General features: G+C 46.5%; 1 protein-coding gene across 4 annotated transcripts; it reads left to right on the plus strand.

Annotated features, from left to right (window-relative positions):
* The first annotated feature begins 5,772 nt into the window (after positions 1-5,772).
* On the plus strand, positions 5,773-17,972 carry LOC109738116 (polyadenylate-binding protein-interacting protein 7). 4 transcript variants are annotated; one of them, XM_020297208.3, is made up of 7 exons: positions 5,773-6,051; positions 7,777-8,433; positions 8,512-8,591; positions 10,112-10,505; positions 10,599-10,666; positions 11,600-11,724; positions 17,429-17,972. In XM_020297208.3, exons 2-7 carry the CDS (start codon positions 7,851-7,853, stop codon positions 17,703-17,705), a joined length of 1,527 nt encoding a protein of 508 aa, XP_020152797.1. In that variant the 5' UTR covers positions 5,773-6,051; positions 7,777-7,850; the 3' UTR covers positions 17,706-17,972. The 4 variants fall into 4 exon arrangements, with proteins under 4 accessions (XP_020152797.1, XP_020152799.1, XP_020152798.1 ...); XM_020297210.3 differs by having other exon boundaries at positions 11,603-11,724; XM_020297209.4 differs by having other exon boundaries at positions 10,115-10,505.
* The last annotated feature ends 1,463 nt before the right edge of the window (positions 17,973-19,435 follow it).

Genomic DNA, 19,435 nt, shown 5'->3' on the forward strand with positions numbered 1-19,435 from the left:
GGTCAGACCGCATAACAACATACGTTGTTCCCTTTGTCACCGGTATGTTACTTGCCCGAGATTTGATCGTCGGTATCTCGATACCTAGTTCAATCTCGTTACCGGCAAGTCTCTTTACTCGTTCCGTAACACATCATCCCGCAACTAACTCATTAGTCACAATGCTTGCAAGGCTTATAGTGATGTGCATTACCGAGTGGGCCCAGAGATACCTCTCCGACAATTGGAGTGACAAATCCTAATCTCGAAATACGCCAACCCAACAAGTACCTTTGGAGACACCTGTAGAGCACCTTTATAATCACCCATTTACGTTGTGACGTTTGGTAGCACACAAAGTGTTCCTCCGGTAAACGGGAGTTGCATAATCTCATAGTCATAGGAACATGTATAAGTCATGAAAAAAGCAATAGCAACATACTAAACGATCGAGTGCTAAGCTAACGGAATGGGTCAAGTCAATCACGTCATTCTCCTAATGAGGTGATCTCGTTAATCAAATGACAACTTATGTCTATGGCTAGGAAACATAACCATCTTTGATTAACGAGCTAGTCAAGTAGAGGCATACTAGTGACACTCTGTTTGTCTATGTATTCACACATGTATTACGTTTCCGGTTAATACAATTCTAGCATGAATAATAAACATTTATCATGATATAAGGAAATATATAATACTTTATTATTGCCTCTAGGGCATATTTCCTTCACAAGGTTCCTGGCGTCTAGCCTCTGGTCTCCGCAAAACTTTCTTTTGCACTTTCCAAAAGCCTCGTGGGCTTTCCCCTTTGGCCCAAATAAAGTGTTCTCGTACCCAAACATTTCGGGAGACATCCGGAACTCCTTCCGGTGAATTCCGGAACCCTTCCGGAGTTCAAACACTACTATCACATATATCAATCTTTACCTCTGGACCATTGCGGAGTTCCTCGTCATGTCCGTGGTCTCATCCGGGACTCCGAACAACATCCAGTCACCAACATACATAACTCATGTAATACTATATCATCAACGATCGTTAAGCGTGCGGACCCTACGGGTTCGAGAACTATGTAGACATGACCGAGACATCTCTCTGGTCAATAACCAACAGCGGAACCTGGATGCCCATATTGGTTCCTACATATTCTACGAAGATCTTTTCGGTCGAACCTTATAACAACATACGTTGTTCCCTTTGTCATCGGTATGTTACTTGCCCGAGATTCGATCGTCGGTATTACCATACCTAGTTCAATCTCGTTACCGGCAAGTCTCTTTACTCGTTCCGTAATGCATCATCCTGCAACTAACTCAGTAGTCACATTGCTTGCAAGGCTTATAGTGATGTGCATTACCGAGAGGGCCCAGAGATACCTCTCCGACAATCGGAGTGACAAATCCTAATCTCGATCTATGCCAACTCAACAAACACCATCGGAGACACCTGTAGAGCATCTTTATAATCACCCAGTTACGTTGTGACGTTTGATAGCACACTAAGTGTTCCTCCGGTATTCGGGAGTTGCATAATCTCATAGTCATAGGAACACATATAAGTTATGAAGAAAGCAATAGCAATAAACTAAACGATCATAGTGCTAAGCTAACGGATGGGTCTTGTCAATCACATCATTCTCTAATGATGTGATACCGTTCATCAAATGACAACTCATGTCGATGGCTAGGAAACTTAACCATCTTTGATTAACGATCTAGTCAAGTAGAGGCATACTAATGACACTCTGTTTGTCTATGTATTCACACATGTACTAAGTTTCCGGTTAATACAATTCTAGCATGAATAATAAACATTTATCATGATATAAGGAAATATAAATAACAACTTTATTGCCTCTAGGGCATATTTCCTTCACTCTGTTGGTTTCCCGATTTTAGAGAATTTATAAAGGCGGAATTAGGTGAACACGGGCCCCACGAGCCACCAGGGCGCGCCCTCCTGCCTCGTGGGCTCCCCCTTCATCTTCTGGCCCTCTCCCAAAGCTTATAGGGTCTCTTTTATCCAGAAAAAAATCTCCAATTTTTTTTGTGGCATTTGAACTTCGTTTGATACTGATATTCTGGAAACCAAAAACAGGCAAAAAATAGCAACTGGCACTGGACACTAAGTTAATAGGTTAGTCCCAAAAAATGATATATATTGCTTGTAATTACATATAAAACATTCAAGATTGATAATAGCATGGAACAATAAACAATTATAGATACGTTGGAGACGTATCACAAAGTCACCTATGTCTGGCCAACGATGGTGGATGCCGTCACATCGAGAGGGCCCTAAGAATATCTCTCCATCGTCGGAGGAGCAAATCCCACTCTCGGGCTATCTAGTCCCTTGTCAAACTTTCCGATGAGCATGTAAGTTGTCGTGATGATCACCGTGTTACAGGTGACATTTGAGCAACCCCAAAGTCCATTGTACGGTAAGAAGTGACTACGATACTATCATGGTCTAAGGAGAAAAATCACACGTTAACACTCCGTGTTATTACAATTGATTACAGATGATATTATCTCAATTCATAACAAACAAGTTCTGGTCGATTCAATATGATCGTTCTTCCAACGTCATAATCTCAATGTTGTTTTAGGACTATCGTTACACTTAATGATATCCTAAGATCTGAAAACATGATCACCAACAACACTTGAGCTAGCCTTAGAGGCGAGACTAGGAACCTTTATTTTATCTGTTTATCATTTCATGTGTGCATATGAGTTTTCCACTGAGTTGCATAATCCTAGATCATAGCAATTATAGCATGAAATATATGAACATGGAAATATAATAATTCAATAGTATTGCCTCTAGGGCATATTTCCAACAATCGCATGTTGGGCCTTCCCTTGTGGTTTTTTTATTTTTCTGTATGCATTTTCGAGGTTTAGATGTTTTTTTGGGCTTTTCGGTTTTCGCCCGATTTTCCCTAGGTTTTGGAGAAAACATGATTTTTTTTGCGTGAAAAACTATATTTTGTGCTTTCATGAGAAGCACAGATTTGTTTCTTGTGGAGGCACAAATTTGCTTCCGCAAGAAGGATAATTGTGCCTCTCGAAAAGAAAAAAAAACCCTGTTTTTTTCTTCCACGAGAGGCACACATTTGCTTCCGTGAGAAAAACAATTGTGCCTCTCGGAAAGAAAGAAAAAAATGTGTTTTTTGTGCTTCCACGGTAAGCACAGTTGTGCCTCCTCGAAAAAGAACAAAAGACGTGTTCTTGTTTGCTTCCATGAAATTCAAATGTTTGCTTTTCGTGGATTTGCTTACACGAAAAGCACAACTATGCCACTCGAAAAAGGAAAAAACATATTTTTTGTTTCCACGAGAAGCATAAATTGCTTCTCGTGAAGGCATGGATTTGCTTCCATGAGAAGCACAAATGTGATTCTCGAAAAGAGAAAAATTTGAAAAAGAAGTGCTTTTGGTTCCGGGTTTTTCATTAAAAAAAGTTCATCAAACCTATTAACATCAGATCTAATTTGCAAGATCTCGACGCGAGAAATCTAGCAGTAAAAACGGTTCAGGATCTGGATGCACGGTTCAAGGGATAAAACGTTTTGAATAAATGAATACATAAAAAAGAAAAACTTTCAGGTTATGACTAGTGACGCGTATGCAGTGCATCACTTGCCAACATGTGAGAAGATGTGGGTGATCTTTACAAAGAGTATCACTTAATTAGTGATTTCGCTAGGTCGTGGGCAACAAGGAGAAACTAAACGAGGTAAACCTTCCACGATGGGGATGCTAAAGGAAAAAACCCTTCCATGATGGCCTAATGAGTGCCTTTTGGTTGGTGGGCTTGATGCATACGGAAGCCTATAAGATGTAGGAATTAGATTGAACACTGCTATAAAGGGCAATAATTTTCTGTCCGATCTGCACACGATGTGCAAATCAACCATTATATTGCATCATATCACTAATCACCGCTATTGGAAGTATTTTTTTTTGACGGGAGACCGCTATTGGAAGTATGCATCGTCCCTGAATGGTTCATAGACCATCATGTGCAGAGCACTTCCGAATTAGATTAGGCCTCATTGCTGACTGGCCGAACTACGGATTACTTGCGTATATCCTTGTGGCTATTACTTGTGCTATAAGCGCTCTGATCCATTGAGGGGGGACGATTAGGAGGTTCTAGCCTTTGAGCCCCCTCCTCGTCCCTCCTCCCTCCACTCTTTGTCCCTGTTTCTTGAAGAATCATCGATTTGCAGGATCGTAACAACATGGAAACATAAAAAAAATTGGTAGTCATTCCATTGAAATCCTATAGAATTTGAGTTTGCTTAATTGCATCACAGAAAAAAGAAAGGATTTTATCTAAGAGGTTGGAGTGGATATTAGATTTCTATGAAATGTAGTATAAAAAATTATTAGCAAAAAAAATCCTATATGATTCAATCCTACAAATGAAACGACCAACGTAGGGACATTTTTATAAAGATTCTAATCCTTCAAAGCCCCTATAAAAGTCCTTTGAATCGAAGAGGCAAAGCTGACCACTCCGGACTACGTCGACGGCACCGCTGTGAATTGGGGTTGCCATCGAAAGATTTTCGAGAGGTTTCCTCTCTTCGGATGTGGTAGTTTCCTTCATCGGTGTGATGCAATCTACGAACAATGGCTTGACGCAGAGGGTATGATTGTGTAGCAGCATCGCTTAGTTTTCTATGCTAGCGCATGTAGCTGTTGGAATCGTGAAAAAGTGGTGGCGACAACACTTGATTAACTTCGGCGAGATCCGAGATGAAAACCTAGGTCTGACCCATGTTGGTTATAAGTATCTGACAATGCCGATGTTTTTTCGGTGTCACCTTGTTGAAGGCATTGCTCGGATATGCTCGGTCTGGTTCTTCGATGTGAAACCCTAGATTTTGACCTTTACTGATTGGATTTGGTGATGACGACGCATAATCGTCACATTCTTTTCTGAAGGCGTTGCTGTTGAAGTAAGTTCGATGTTCTTGTGGTGTCATGAGAGGGTTGATGCGGATATGAGCATAACTATAGTTTGGCGATCGCGGAATTGATCGCTTCAATTTTTTTCTCACGCTAAGGCATAGATTTGGTCTTATCTATTTGCCAGCGTGTTTAGGTGTGCGTTGGTGTTGACTGTGTGCATTCTATCTACGGAGAGGCTGGATGTGTGTTCATGATGTTTGTGATCCATTTTGAGCCAATAAAATCCGCCATTTCGTGGAGAAAAAAATAGTTTATACCTTTTTTTGAGAAGGCATCATGGCTAGCTTTATTGATTAATGCATAAAGATACATCGTCTATGAGCTTGCTCATCAGATAATCTGGAGGCTCATCAGTCCAACTAGAAGAAAGTTTATTACAATAACTAAAATTAGCTAGCACATACGCCGCTTGATTTGCTGATCAAAATACAAAACCTCGAAATACAAAACCGCATCGCAATAGCTCCTGTCTGTTTGTGCTGGCCTACGAGACGTGCACAGCCACAGGATCCCATGCAACCCACAATCATTCGGTACGAAAAATGCGTACACTGTTCGCCCCCTCGCACCTCCAGGGGGACGTGACGCGACTCCAACCAGAAAAAATAAATACAAAGGGCCACCACACCATCCCGCACGCAACTTTTCCGACAGGCTGACACGCGGGCCGCCCGGCCACCCGGCCCCACCACCCAGCGGCACACGCCCGCTACCAACCCCGGACACGTCAAATCGGCGGCCGGGCCCGCGGCTCCCCTCACGGGACAAACAGACACGGCACAGCAGACGCCATTCCTCGCGCGGGCCCCGCGCCTCACCCAGACCCGGCTCGGTGGCTCCGGAGGCGCGCTCGATCTGCGGCCGCGGGGGCGACGGACGGCCCGATGCGCGCCCGCAGGCGGATCGGAGGGCCGGGGCGCGCCCGTGGGATATTATCGCGTCCCCGAATAATATAAGGCTGCGAGTCAACACAGCGAACAAGAGTGATAGGGAGAGAGGGCCGGAAAAAAAATCACTGCAAAATTATTGCGAGGGCGAGAGGAAGAAGGAGGAGGCGGGGAAGCAAGGGGAGGCGAGCGAAGGTGAGATCTCCAATCCTTCTGGAAGCTTCTGGATTCGTCGGAGCCTCCAGCAATTACGGCAGCCGCGGGCGCGCGCCGCGTCGCCGGGGTGGTTTTGGGTGCCGGCGCAGCTTAATTAGCACGCGGGGGGTGGATGGACGACGACCGCCGTCGCGTGTCTGCACGTACGTACGTCACGGGCCGGGCCTCCGCCGCGCGCCGCCAGTTCCGTCGATCTCGTCGGAGCTGAGGCCCCCCCCCGGCGCTGCTAGATCCTTCCGGATGCTCGTCGATTGCATTGACCTGCGCTTCGAGTGCTCGATTCGCGCGTGGGGTTTTGTGGGCTCAGTGACGGAGCTGCTGAATTCAGCTGTTTCGGCGCTCGATTTCGTTCGTTTTCAAGCTGTTAAGTGTCCGTGTAGGTTTTTTTTAAGCTGCCGCGAGCTGGGTATTATAATGATTGGATTGGATTCGGTAGGTGTGCGTGCGTGCGTGTGGTACAGTCCGCTTGCGGATTAAAGCCTGCTGAATTTAGTTGCTTCAGTGCTTGCTGTTACGCTCGACTTCCTGTTGTTAGTTGTTACCCGCTTGCTTCGATTTCCTAATGGATGCACCGCATCAGTTCGATGGGGATCGATGAGCTGCGGGTTGGAACTGAATCAGTTCATGTCCTAAGCCTTTTATTGCTTATATCTAGATGCTTCTGGATGCGACGGTGGTGGGGAATCCCACTGGTTTCTGGTTGTGGATGTTTCATTGTTTTTCTATTGCGATTCGTCAAGTATCCTGCTTATTATCATCTGCCTTATGGTTAGAAATGTTTGCAGCTATTTGGTGATTATAATTGTCAGCCTTTTCCTTTTACTGGACTTGTTGCTCGTAATTTAACCCCTCACGAGAAATGCTTCTGTGCCCTCGTACTTCTGTTTCCAAAAGTATTAAATGTGTGCATTTTGTTCTTTCTCCATGCATATTATGAAATCCATTGCGGAGTGACTAGGAATGGTTTGAGATGCTTAGCTCAGTAGCTTAGTTTCTCTTTGCTGGCAGCGAGTCTGTTGTTTTGCTCCCTTTTGCTTGTTCTCAAGTGGAACCTTGGTGTGTCTGCTTTGTTGTCTCAGGGTGTGAACTTCTAAGAATTGTTCACAGGCAAGCATTTCCATTTTTTGTCCACAGTAAAAGGGGAAGGAGCCAATTTCTATGTTAAATAGAGCTTTTTGTACACGTCTCAGTCCCTGTCCGTGCATTTTGCTTGTTATGTTGGATTTACAGCTTATTGGATAGTTATTTTGTTTAAGTTCTGATTGTTTGATTTTGCTAACCATTTGCAGCCTCACATGGCAGAGTTTGATATGTCATAAATGTTTCGTAACTTATTATCCTCAGTCGATACTAGAAAGCGTACCAATTGTACTTCGTAGAACAGTCTGATTTCCATGTTGACTTCCATATTTTATACGAATACCAGCCCATCTTCATCTATCCAGTTGAACTGAGATATCTAATTAGAAAGACCACAGATATTGTGTTGTGTATATGTGCAATGCATTTTTTATGTGGGTGCAAACCACACTCACAGAAGTTGGTACCCTGAGGTTTCTTCATCGTGATTTGGTGGATACGTTTTGAGTTCCACATAATTGTGGCCCTTAAGACCATTTTGTATTTCTTCCAAAACACTTTGTGTCTTTGTTAATTTTGCGTTGTCTCAAATCTAACTCTACCTTTCACGATTCTATCTGATAGGACTAGAAGAATCTCCCGAGACACTTGTGTCAAATTCTGAATCTGCAGAATTGCTGCATCTGCTCATTAGCAAGATGTCCATTGAAGAAAGGAAAATAAGTTTGATAAACAGGACGACTTCGTTAAATCCTAATGCGGTAGAATTTGTTCCTTCATGCCTTAGATCTGTGAGTGATGCTTCAAACAGATCGGACACAACCAAGATTCCTGTCTCAGAGTCCTCCAAGGAAATCAGCGCAGACCAACCAGAGTCTGTACCAAGCAACCCTGATGAAGAAGCACATCGGTATTGGCAACAACAGCTTCCAGATGATATCACTCCTGATTTCAACGTTCTTGGCCAAGATGAGACTCCTGGACCTGACAGTCTTTCACTCACGGGCTTGTCAGTGAATGATGGCTTTGGTGCTTCACTATTTTCTCCAAACCAGACATCAAGAATGCAGCACCATGCTTCTCCATTTGTTAGGGACACGCTAAGTACACGAGGGAAGTTTGAATTTCCTGGCCAAGAACAGCCGCAAGCTACTATTATGAGTCCCACTGCAAGTACTATGAGTCCAACTGCTGCTCCATGGGTAAAGACAGTAAGAAACGGTGGACAATATGGTACAAACAGAAGGGATGCTAGTCACTACAATGGAGATTCTAGCATTGGTACGTTGATTTGATGAGTGTAATATTCTATACTGAAGGCGGTTCTGTTAACCCTAATCTTTCCCCTTGCAATTTCAGGATCCCCACTGCAGTCTGATGCTTATTACAGAAACCGGCGTAGCTTTAGGTCAAGTATGGACATCATGACTCAGCTGGAGGTCTGTCTTCATTAATGCATCATCCTATACATCTCAAATTGTTTTGAAATTACAATCTTCCGAGGCTCCAACTGTCCCTAAGCCTAGGTACACAACCACCATAAAAGAAAAACAAAATGATATGGCACTAACCAGGTCCCTATTTTCACATCTGTAAGCTAACTGGTGTGTTTCTCATATGTTAGAGCAGCAAAAGTCTTGATATGTTTTAAAAATGGTCATGAGGTACATGCAGTGTATAGTTTTACAGTTTACATCAACCATGCAGAGGTTTAATACCAGCTAAGATGTCTGTTATAAAAAAACATGGAACTTTTAGCAAGATCACTCGACCTTTGGTTTCTACAGCTAGGAGCCTAGGACTTTCACTCCCTAGTCAGTAATGCATATTCAATTTGATGTTGTAATGGATTACAAGCAATAGGGATCTCATGTGTCTCTGACCTTATTGGTTTCTCTGTTGCCAAATTTTTATGCAAATTGTTTGGCGACCGACGATCTGTGTCATGGCCATCTGTTAGCCACTCCTGCCAGTGGCAAGATTTGGCAAGAAATTATATTTATGGCAGTGCTGTAATGGTGTAGTGTGCTACAAGTTTGGAAAAGGTCCAAACACTGGCCTAAGAAAGTCAAACATGCCTAACTCATGTGTGGTAAATTGTGGCAAGCAACTAAACACCGTCTTACAACAGAAACTAGTCTGCCATGTTATCCGCACTGAGCTATATATAAAACGAGTATGAGTATATATTGTGAGACTACGTATTGTATGAGTTATTTGAGTAATGATATGAACGCAATGTAAAACTTGGTGAATTCGTATGTTCTCAGTTGCAACAATTAATAGGTACTTTCACTTGGTGTACAAGACTGCAAGCCACTGATAAAAAAGAAAATATCATGTTGTTAGACAGCTATTTATCTGTGGTAAATACACTACTGTGCAATTGATGCATCAGTCTCACGAAACATGTTGTGGTGGGTCTCATAGGATTACTTGCATTTCGTTGGACTTCCTATGAAGCCCACAAACTAGGATGACTTGTATTTACAGTGATTATGACAGATCACTCTGATTATCTGTGGAGCCATTCCATTATAGAACTTATAACTCCTATTTTGTATCAATAACTATATAGCGGTGTTAATTCTCCGTTTCAGGTACACGCTCTATTAGTTCAAACCAATCAAGTTAAGTGTATACGTTAGAATGTACGGAACATAGTTTAATTGTTTTCTTATGAGGTCAATCTCCTGATAAAATCTGCTATTTTATTCACTCCAACCACCTTAGTTAACAAATATACTTTGTGACCTCACTTGCCCGTTTTGTGGTCAAATGTGTGTTATCCACAAAGTATCTGATCTGCCTGTGGGTTAACAAAACTGGATATGCCATATTTTCTGATTATTCTTTTATTGGTTACTTCGGAATATTTGATGGCAATAGCTACAGTCTATGGTTTACCTGCATGAAATCTACTTGAAACACTTGTTTAATACCACTATATGTTCAATAGCAGAATAAAGTTGATGGACGACTCAATCAGAATCTCAGGTCACTGTCATTTGGACATTCAAGTCCCCCATCACCAGTATCATATGCTCAAAATGGTCTTGCCAACTATAACAAAGAGGCTTTTGGTCTGCCGAACAGTCCATACAGATCTCATTCAGCCATACTCACAGATGATATAATTTCACCTTCAGCTGGCAGGGAACGTTTATCCCTAGATTCTCCGAGGGGGAGGTACAAGACAACTAATTTGCCTGTTACTAGTCTTGGTTCAAGCAGAGGCTCTCATCTGTTGGCTGGCTCATACAACGGTAATCATGATATGATCTCAAACAACACACTGCAAAACATTGCTGGAGTTCAAACGGGACCAACTTGGCTCGACACAGATGCTACGGGTAGTGTTCTTGAATTATGATACATGTTTTTTCCTTGAACCTGTGGCAGCACGGATGCCTAGTTGCCTTATTGTTTGAATTTTCTTATGACAGCTAACATGTTTTTGGAAAAGGATGAAGTTCATGATTTTGCAAGTCTAAGACAAGCACTTCTTGAACAGGTAGATATACTACTCTGAGGAACCAGATTGTTGGAATTGAGCCATAATTATTGTGAATGATATTTTCCGTAGCATAGTCTTTTTAATCCACAAGAGAGTATATATGGTAATTTCTATGTTAGTGAAAGTAGCCATTGTATACTTGTGATAATACACATAATTTAATTACTACCATATTTTTAGTAGCATCTTTTATTCTACTGCTGTATGAGGTGGTGGTCATCACTTACCATGTACTCCCTCCGTTCCCAAATACTCCCTCCATTCCACAATGTAGTGCGCCCGCGCTTCCCGAGATCCAAGTTTGACCGTAAATTTAACCAACGAGACCGACTGCGGCGGGTGCTCTCCCGCCGCAGTCGGTCTCGTTGGTTAAATTTACGGTCAAACTTGGATCTCGGGAAGCGCGGGCGCACTACATTGTGGAATGGAGGGAGTATTTGTCTTTTTAGAGATTTCAAATGGACTACCACATACGGTTGTATATAGACATATTTTAGAGAGTAGATTCACTCATTTTGCTCCGTATGTAGTCATTTGTTGAAATATCTAGAAAGACAAATATTTAGGAACAGAGGGAGTAGTAACAATTCCAGGGACCTAGACCTGGAAAGTATAGTTGTTCATGGCTTTTAAAATGAACTCACTGCCAGTAAAATTACATCTCATTGTCAACTAATATTTGACAGTAAGAGAGTTCTTGTTAGTATGATCTGGAGCTACGCTATATGGACTAATTTCCTATGAACATTTCATTTTATGTTTGCTGTTGGTATTCAAGGACTGCACAGAATCTTAAATACTCTGATTTTGGTGCTGATTTTTACACCACTTCATAGCAGCCTCTCAAAATATCTCTTGTATTGCGAGCACTGTTTTCCCAACTTGTGGTTATGTTTGCTCACAGTGCTGCCGTCCACTAAATTCTTTTAGCAGGATAGGCAAGCTTTTCTAACTAGTGGCAATCCTTTAGCAAAGGAACTAAATATTAAGGAGCTGTACTCTATCCAAAGCAGATTAGCTCAGGAGAAGGCTAGAGAAAATATATATCAACAGAGGTCAGCATTAATTTCCTCCATCTTACATTTATATATGTTCTGATAATGTTATTGTGAGTAGGGAATGTGAGAAGGCAATACACCACAGTGCATGCCGATCCATTAGCTCTGCATATATACAGTTTCAGAGAACAGCCGTTGTGCAGTCGTGCACAGGTGGAGATCGTGCGCCTAGTGCGCAGAGAGGGGGGAAGACTAGGTCGTGTATACAGAGGGCTGGGTCAACCAGTGGATATCCGCTGACACCCCGCCGCAGGTTGAGCGTCCGGTGGCCGGATGCACAAGCTGGACCGAAATTCTTCAAATGCGGCTGTAGGTAGCCCCTTTGTCATCACGTCGGCGAACTCCTGCGTGGTTGGGACGTGTAGAACGCGAAGCTCGCCAAGTGCCACCTTCTCCCGAACAAAATGTATGTCGAGTTCGATGTGCTTGGTACGCCGGTGATGGACAGGGTTGGCCGCCATGTAGACACTGGAGATGTTGTCACAGTACACGACCGTGGCCTTGGGGACGTCGACGCGCAGCTCTCCCAGAAGTTGCCTGAGCCAGCAACACTCGGCAACCACGTTGGCGACAACACGATATTCGGCCTCCGCACTCGATCTGGACACCGTGGCTTGACGCTTTGAGGACCAAGAGATCAGAGCATCGCCGAGGAAGACGGCGTAGCCGGAGGTGGAGCGTCGCGTGTCCGGGCAACCGGCCCAGTTGGCGTCCGAATAGGCGACGAGGTCGAGGGCCTGCGAGCGATGTAGGTGTAGACCGTGCGTCGTCGTCCCCCGCAGGTACCGCAGTATGCGCTTGACGAGCGCCAAGTGCTGGTCCCGCGGATCATGCATATGTAGGCATGCTTGCTGGACAGCATAGGCGAGGTCGGGGCGAGTCATGGTGAGGTACTGGAGAGCCCCGACCAGGCTTCTGTACTCCGAGCAATCTGCAACAGGAGAGCCATCGGATGCGGACAGCTTGGCACGAGTGTCCACGGGCGTCGGCGAGGCCTTGCACGTGGTCATGTTGGCGCGGTCCAGGAGCTCCTCCGCGTATTTGCGCTGCGACAGGAAGAAGCCAGAGCTGCTGCGCGTGACGCTGATGCCGAGGAAGTAGTGGAGCGGACCGAGGTCCTTCATCGAGAACTCGGAGAAGAGGCGCTGCTGGATGTGTTGTAGAAGACAGCGCGACGAAGCAGTGAGCACGATGTCGTCGACGTACAGGAGGAGGTACGCCATGCCGCCATCGGAGTGGTACACGAACAACGACGGGTCGGAGCGCGCCGCCGTGAAGCCGACCGTGCGCAGGAACGCGGCGAACCGGTCGAACCAGGCACGGGGAGCCTGCTTGAGGCCGTACAGAGACTTGTCGAGGAGGCAGACGAAGGTGGGGTGGTCGTGGTCGACGAAGCCGGCAGGTTGTTGACAGTAGACGCGCTCGGCCAGCTGCCCGTGAAGTAAGGCATTATTCACGTCCATTTGATGGACGGGCCAGTCTCGCGACGCGGCAATGGCGAGCACGGCACGAACGGTAGCAGACTTGACGACAGGGCTGAAGGTTTCGTCAAAGTCCACGCCCGGTCGTTGTGAGAAGCCGCGGACCACCCACCTGGCTTTGTATCGTTCCAGGGAGCCATCGGCCTTGAGCTTGTGCCGGAACAGCCACTTCCCAGTGACAATGTTGGCACCGGGTGGGCGAGGCACTAGCGTCCATGTGTTGTTCGCCATCAACGCCCTGTACTCCTCCTGCATAGCTGTTAGCCAAAACGGATCGCGCAATGCCGTGCGCACGGATTTGGGTATGGGGGAAATGGTGGTTGCGTGAGCTTGGAGTGCATACTTGGGGTTGGGCTGGAAGATGCCGTTCATACCACGGGTGACCATGCGGTGTGTGGGCACGGGGGGCGCGTGGGATTGCGTGGGTTTGGCGGGAGTCGGAGGGGGTGACGGGGTTGGCGAGGGGTTGTCGTTGCTCGGAGGTGTGTGCGGGGAGGTAGATGGGGTGGGTGATCGGCAGGGGTGGAGTGCTGGTGGTGACTGGCACGGAGGCGTCGAGGGCGCAGGGGGGTTGGTCGAGGCCACACTGGTGGCTGGTGAGGCACGACGCACGGCCCGACGATCTAGGGAACTCGGTGACTGGTAGTTGTCATCATCAGCAGCCGACACAGGTGGTGTGGGTTCAGGGGTGCGGTAGGGGAAAGAGCTCTCGTCGAAGAAGACGTGCCGTGAAGTAAGAACTCGACCGGTCGATCGGTTGTAGCAACGGTACCCTTTATGGTCCGGCGAGTAGCCGAGAAAAACACATGGTGCCGATCGGGGAGCGAGCTTATGAGCAGCAGTGGCTGTGGTGTTAGGGTAGCATAGGCATCCAAACATGCGCATGTTTGTGTAGTCTGGGTGGGCACCGTAGAGCAGGTAGAACGGAGTGAGATTGTGGCGCGGGCGACACGGGCGTCTGTTGAGAACGAAGGTGGCAGTGTTTAGTGCTTCTACCCAGAAGGAAAATGGCATGGAGGCGTGGATTAGGAGGCTACGGACAGTGTCGTTTAGGGTTCGTAAGATACGCTCGGCGCGGCCATTTTGTGGGCTGGTGTAAGGACACGACATGCGTAGAGCAATGCCGTGTGTGGAGAAGAACTCGCGGCTGGAGTGGTTGTCGAATTCGCGCCCATTATCTGTTTGAAGTGTTAGAATGTTTAGGTTAAAGTGGCGAGAGACGAGGGTTTGAAAGGTGAGTAAGGTGGGGAGAACTTTAGATTTAGCACGAAGAGGGAATGTCCAGACAAAGTGACTATAATCATCGAGCACAACTAGGTAGTATTTGTATCCAGATAAGCTTTGTACAGGCGAGGTCCACACATCACAATGAACGAGCTGAAAAGGAAAGTAGGATACATGTTGCGAAACTGTAAACGGTAGTCTGGTGTTTTTCCCTAATTGACAGGCATGGCAGGTGTGGGCAGGTGCAGCGACTGTAGAAGGCGATGCTTGCCGCAGAGTGGTCGCCAAGGCATCGTGCCCCGGGTGACCGAGACGTTGGTGCCAGAGATCCACGGTGGCGGCGACAAGGCTGTGGTGCGTGGGAGGTGTGGTGACGGAGTAGAGCTCGCCGTCGTCATCACATCGGAGGATCACCTTCTTTGTGCGCCGTTCCTTGACAGAAAAACCGAGGTCATCAAACTCAACATTAACGGGATTATCGCGAGCGAGGGTTTTAACAGAGATGAGATTTTTGATTATGTTTGGGCAGACAAGAACATTTCGGAGGGAGAGTGGAGAAGATGTAGTGGGGAGGAGTTGGTGGCCGGAGTGTGTGACAGGCAAGGACGATCCGTCGCCAAAAACTATGTGGGAGAGAGCAGTGGGGTGAGAGGATGCGAGCATACCTGAGGACGAGGCCATGTGTGATGTCGCGCCTGTGTCGAGGTACCACTCGCCGCCAGCGGGGGTCGGCGGGGCGGGCTGCTGCATGGCCATGCTGTTTAAGGCATGGATGAGGGCCGTCTGGTCCCACGACGGCGCGGCAGGCGCGTTGTAGGGTGGCGCCGACGCGTAGGGTGCAGGGGAGCCGTAGGGCGGCGCCGTCGGGTAGTGGGCCGCGGTACCCGCGAACGGAGAAGGCGCGCCGGGACGCGCACCCAGGATGCCAGAGCCCGGGGCATGGGGACGCCATGGCATCGCCCAGGCATGAACCATGCCGGTCCAGGGCGCCGAGGATGGCGTAGGAGGGCGCGACGACGAGGTGTTGTGGTAGGAGCCCCCGCCGGAGTTGCCGCCGCTGCCCCCGCCGTAGTTGGCAGGGGCCTTGCCCTTGCCCTTGTAGCGGCGGCCGCCGCTGTTGTTGTTGTTGGAGCGGCCGCCCCCGCCGGAGCTGCTGCCACCCGAGCCACCAGAGGCTGGCGAGCGCGCGGCGTGGAGGGCCATGTCGGTGGAGCCGGCGCCTTGTGCAGCGTGACGGCTCTCCTCCAGAAGCAGAAAGGCGCGGCAAGCAAGGAAGGTGGGAAGCGGCCGCTGCATGGTGAGAATCGGGATGGCGTAGTGAAGACGAGGAGCGAGACCACGAAACATGTTGAGTACCTGGTCCCGGTCAGTCACGGGCTCGCCGAGGTCAGCCAGGCGGTCAGCACAGTCTTTCAGACGGGCGAAGTAGGCAATGACAGAGGAGGACCCCTGCTCGATCCGGCGGAACTCCGTAGCGAGGAAGACGGCCTGATGCTCGGCGTTCTCCAGGAACAGGGTGGCGATGGAGGCCCAGAGCTGTGCAGCGGTGGCGTTCCGTTGATGAACAAGGCCGAAGATTTCCGGGCTGACCCGGTTGTACAGCCATGACACAATGTGTGCGTCGTCTTGGAGCCAGTACGGCGCCGCCGCGTGAGGTGGGTCGACGATGTGGTCGGTGACGCCGCTCTTGGCGAACATAACCTCAAAGAGGGTGCGCCACTGGGTGTAGTTTGGCGGCGTCAGGGTGAGCACAAGCGGGACATGTTGGTTGATGAAGATCCCGGCCAGAGGAGATGCAAGGGCGGCCATCGCAGCAGATGGGGTGCTGTCAGGCTCACGAGGGAAGAGGGCGCCGCCGCGCGTGGAGTTGGCCAGTGCGGACGGGGTGAGCAGGGGGGTGGAGGTGGCTGGGGCCCGAAGGGGGGTGGTCGGTCCATGGCTGACCGGAGGGGGAGGGGGAGGGGGAGGTGCGGCCATGGCGAGAGGAGTGCGGTGCAGAAGGGCAGCGGAAGAGGAGTTACAGGCTCAGGAGATAGAGCGCATCTGATACCATGTGAGTAGGGAATGTGAGAAGGCAATACACCACAGTGCATGCCGATCCATTAGCTCTGCATATATACAGTTTCAGAGAACAGCCGTTGTGCAGTCGTGCACAGGTGGAGATCGTGCGCCTAGTGCGCAGAGAGGGGGGAAGACTAGGTCGTGTATACAGAGGGCTGGGTCAAACAGTGGATATCCGCTGACAGTTATCTTGCGTAAGAATGAACACGTCTGCACATACAAATTGTTCTGTCTATAATTTTGCATAATTCTAAATGCCACACCAGGCTTTCTTCTTGGTGAGCATGCAGTGCTTGGGCTTTTTATCCGAATGAACAATAGAAGATTTTCTTTAAACATACTTGGTTTGCATGCATTATTATTATCTGAAAACCTACCTGTTTTATTTGAATGATGTATAGGATAAGAAAATTTTCAGATATTTTCAAAATAGTATGTTCTGTATATTATAATTCAACTTGTATGGGTAGCTTGCATTTTTTTTTCTTTCGATAAAGGGTGTCTTTTATTGATTCATAATGAAGCATCAAGGGGTAGCTTGCATTGAAGTTTCAAGTTTAAGATCTTGAAATTCTACAGTAGCAGACAGATCTTTTGTGTACCATTATGGAGTATCCTGTATACCTCCTTTTGAGTCAGTCAGTGCTACTGCTTAATATTATTACTTCCTCCGTTCCTAAATATAAGCCTTTTAGAGATTTCAATACGAACTACATACGGATGTATATAGATGTATTTTAGAGTGTAGATTCACTCATTTTGCTCCGTATGTAGTCCATATTAAAATCTCTAAAAAGGCTTATATTTAGGAACAGAGGGAGTAATAAATCAGTGCCAGTAACTGCCCATCTACTATATCCTAGTCCAGTACCCCACAAATGGATCAACCACGATGCTCTGTTGTTGGCTAATATTCTCTTGATTGCCTTCACCAGATTCCAGATGCCAGAGTTGCAAGGCCTCATCCAGGAGCAGAATCCCGCGATCGATCTTTGTGGTCTTCATGCAAGTGAGGCTATGCACGTCCTGAACAATGAACTCAACAACCGGAGGAAGATCGCCCGTTCCACGGGCCGCCGGCTCCAGGCCATCATTATCTCTAACCCCCGTACCCCTGCGAGGTTGACCGCCGCCATCGAGCAGTATCTCCTGGAGCACGGCCTTCAGTACACGCAGGCACAGCCGGGCCTCTTCCGCGTCCTGCTGCAGTGAAGTAGCAGGGACCGCCTAGGTGTTTGTGGACACGATCAGATGAAATGAACAAAAAAAAAAAAAGAATGACCTGTACTTCTGTATATGGCAGAGATGAGTAGCAGAATAGAAATGATACAGCAACGATAGTTGGTTGTAATGTTGGTATATCAGGGTTTTTTTGTCGGCAAATACGTTGTAAAATTTGCGGAATTAGGCGATATGTTGTCCAACAGCAGTAGTGGAAATGTCGCATGCACGCGTTGATGCTGCTGCGTGTTGAAGGCACATATGTTGTTTGGTTCCTTGTGTTGCGCCCAGCATGTGTTGGCTGTCTAGCTCGTCCGTTCCATGGAAGCAGCTGGTTATGGGGATTTCTGCAACAGTTAAACTAGGCAAAGAGACGGGTGCGTTAGGCTAATTTGGTTAGCTACATATGGCTTCTCGATTAATACGGTTGTAGTACTAGCATATTGCCGTAAATACGCAATACATTGGATATGCGGTTGATGCCAATTTTGAAACAACACAACCACATCATACTTTTGTACATAATCTGAAGTACATTTTGCTTATATACTGTCTACTAACATAATGTGTGCTTATATATATGAGGATTTCTGCGAGTGTATGAAGCGCTGAACATTAACTACTTGTGTTCTTGTGTACTCCCTCTGTAAAGAAATACGGAGTATGTTTCGCAAAAAAAAGAAAAGAAATACGGAGTATAAAGAATTACAGTTTCATGTAATCTGCTAGCTAGTTGTTGAACAGCATGATGCTAAGCTTAATTCATAAACTATACGTTGTGATAAAGTATCTACAGGAAAAAGTCAACAACAAACAAAATTGTCAAAAGCTGTTCTAACCTCTTCACATGCCTAACTTAGCGCAAGCGTGTAAACTATACGTTGTACAAAACTAGCTATAGGAAAGAACTCAACGCCCTACTACTCTGGTTTAAAAGGCCCATGCGTATCGCTAGATCAATAATTGGACCAACCTAACATGAATTATTTATCATAAAATATATACTATTAGAAGCTTCAAATGTTATATTTTCAAATGGTATAACTTTTGTGACATATAATTCTTATTACATTAGTCAAATTGTCGATATAGGGATATGTGTGGGACTTTTAAACCCGATGGGGGGAGTAGTTAGAAAACTACTACTTCTCCGTCCCATAATATAAGATGTTTTTGCAAGCTATGTTAGCTTGCAAAAACGTCTTATATTGTGGGGCGGAGGGAGTTGATTATACTAAAAATAACAAATCAAATTGTTCAATGCTGTTTTAATCTATTCATGTGCTTGGTCTATCTCAAGCGTGTAAATTAAAAATTTAATCTATATAATAATGCCCACATGTGTTTATCAGCATGGCTCAAATGCAGTCGATGCTGTTCGATTCATTTGCATGAATATTGTAGCAGTTGCCATCTGGGTCGAGAGCCACGTAAGCACACAACATTTTTTTCAGAAGAACACAGGGTCGGAGGGTGGGTAATTAACTTTAGGCCTAATAAACGCGTGTGTAATTCTCATGCACGTTTTTCCAGCATTGCGTTGGTCCTACCAAAACTGTCTTTGTGCCTAATAAACCCGGACGGAGCTAGTACTGTAATTAGACATGGCAACTATAGTTAATTACACATGGCAACTAAAGTTAATTACACACGTGTTCGCGCTCATGAGGTGAGGGTGAGCAGTTGCCACACAGGGTCATGTAGGCCGCCGTAGCTGTGCC

Source organism: Aegilops tauschii, chromosome 4 (assembly GCF_002575655.3).
Source record: "Aegilops tauschii subsp. strangulata cultivar AL8/78 chromosome 4, Aet v6.0, whole genome shotgun sequence".
NCBI lineage: Eukaryota > Viridiplantae > Streptophyta > Magnoliopsida > Poales > Poaceae > Aegilops > Aegilops tauschii.